Raw genomic sequence first — 1,217 nt, 5'->3', positions numbered from 1 at the left:
AGAGAAATATAAATTTAATATATTCTAAAGTTCTAGCATTTGTATGGAAGGAGTAATAGTAATAATTTTCACTAGGTTGTACTAATGTATATTGCAATCTTTGCCATCATCACTAAAAGATTAATAACAGAATACACAAGTAACAAATGAATATAGTGGGTGAGAAATAAAGTGTATTATTAATCCAAAAGAAGATAAGAGAAAAAAGAACATACAATAAGAAATAGAGGAGATAGCGCGGGGGCAAGTGATGGTTGGATGGGCACTGGGCGACTCTGTGCCTCGCTGAGGAAAAATAACTAAACATGGGCAAAGGAGATCCTAAGAAGCCGAGAGGCAAAATGTCATCATATACATTCTTTGTGCAAACTTGTCGGGAGGAGCACAAGAAGAAGCACCCAGATGTTTCAGTCAACTTCTCAGAGTTTTCTAAGAAGTGCTCAGAGAGAAGGAAGACCATGTCTGCTAAAGAGAAAGGAAAATTTGAAGATATAGCAAAGGCAGACAAGGCTGTTATGAAAGAGAAATGAAAACCTATATCCCTCCTAAAGGGGAAACAAAAAAGAAGTTCAGGGATCCCAATGCATCCAAGAGGCCTCCTTCAGCCTTTTTCTTGTTCTGTTCTGAGTATCACCCCAAAATCAAAGGAGAACATCCCGGCCTATCCATTGGTGATGTTGCAAAGAAGCTGGGAAAGATGTGGAATAACACTGCTGCGGATGACAAGCAGCCTCATGAAAAGGAGGCTGCAAAGCCGAAGGAAAAATATGAAAAGGATATTGCTGCCTACCGAGCTAAAGGAAAGCCTAATACAGCGAAAAAGGGAATCGTCAAGGCTGAAAAAAGCAAGAAAAAGAAGGAAGAGGAGGAAGATGAGGAAGATGAAGAGGAGGAGGAAGATGAAGGAGAAGATGATGATGAATAAGGTGGTTTTAGCACAGATTTTTTTCTTGTCTATCAAGCTTTTAACCCCCCTGTACACAACTCACTCCTTTTAAAGAAAAAAATTGAAATGTAAGGCTGTGTAAGATTTGTTTTTAAACTATACAGTGTCTTTTCTTGTATAGTTAACACACTACCAAATGTGTCTTTAGATAGTCCTGTCCTGGTGGTATTTTCAATAGCCACTAACCTTGCCTGGTACATATGGGGGTTGTAAACTGGCATGGAAATTTAAAGCAGGTTCTTGTTGGTGCACAGCACAAATTAGTTATATA

The 1,217-nt window shown here is 38.7% G+C and overlaps 1 protein-coding gene across 1 annotated transcript; it reads left to right on the top strand.

Moving 5' to 3' along the window:
* Positions 1 to 315: 315 nt before the first annotated feature.
* On the top strand, positions 316 to 925 carry LOC100950399 (high mobility group protein B1-like; the record flags this gene model as incomplete). The annotated part of the gene is made up of 2 exons (XM_012814092.2): positions 316 to 442; positions 513 to 925. Coding segments are annotated over 2 exons (540 nt in total), but the record flags the coding sequence as incomplete, so codon positions are not given.
* Positions 926 to 1,217: the final 292 nt, after the last annotated feature.

The sequence above is a fragment of the Otolemur garnettii genome, unplaced genomic scaffold (genome assembly GCF_000181295.1).
Source record: "Otolemur garnettii isolate 467f Iridium unplaced genomic scaffold, OtoGar3 scaffold05557, whole genome shotgun sequence".
NCBI lineage: Eukaryota > Metazoa > Chordata > Mammalia > Primates > Galagidae > Otolemur > Otolemur garnettii.
Note: the sequence above shows the minus strand (reverse complement) of the source record. Positions and strands in the feature narration are given on the sequence as shown.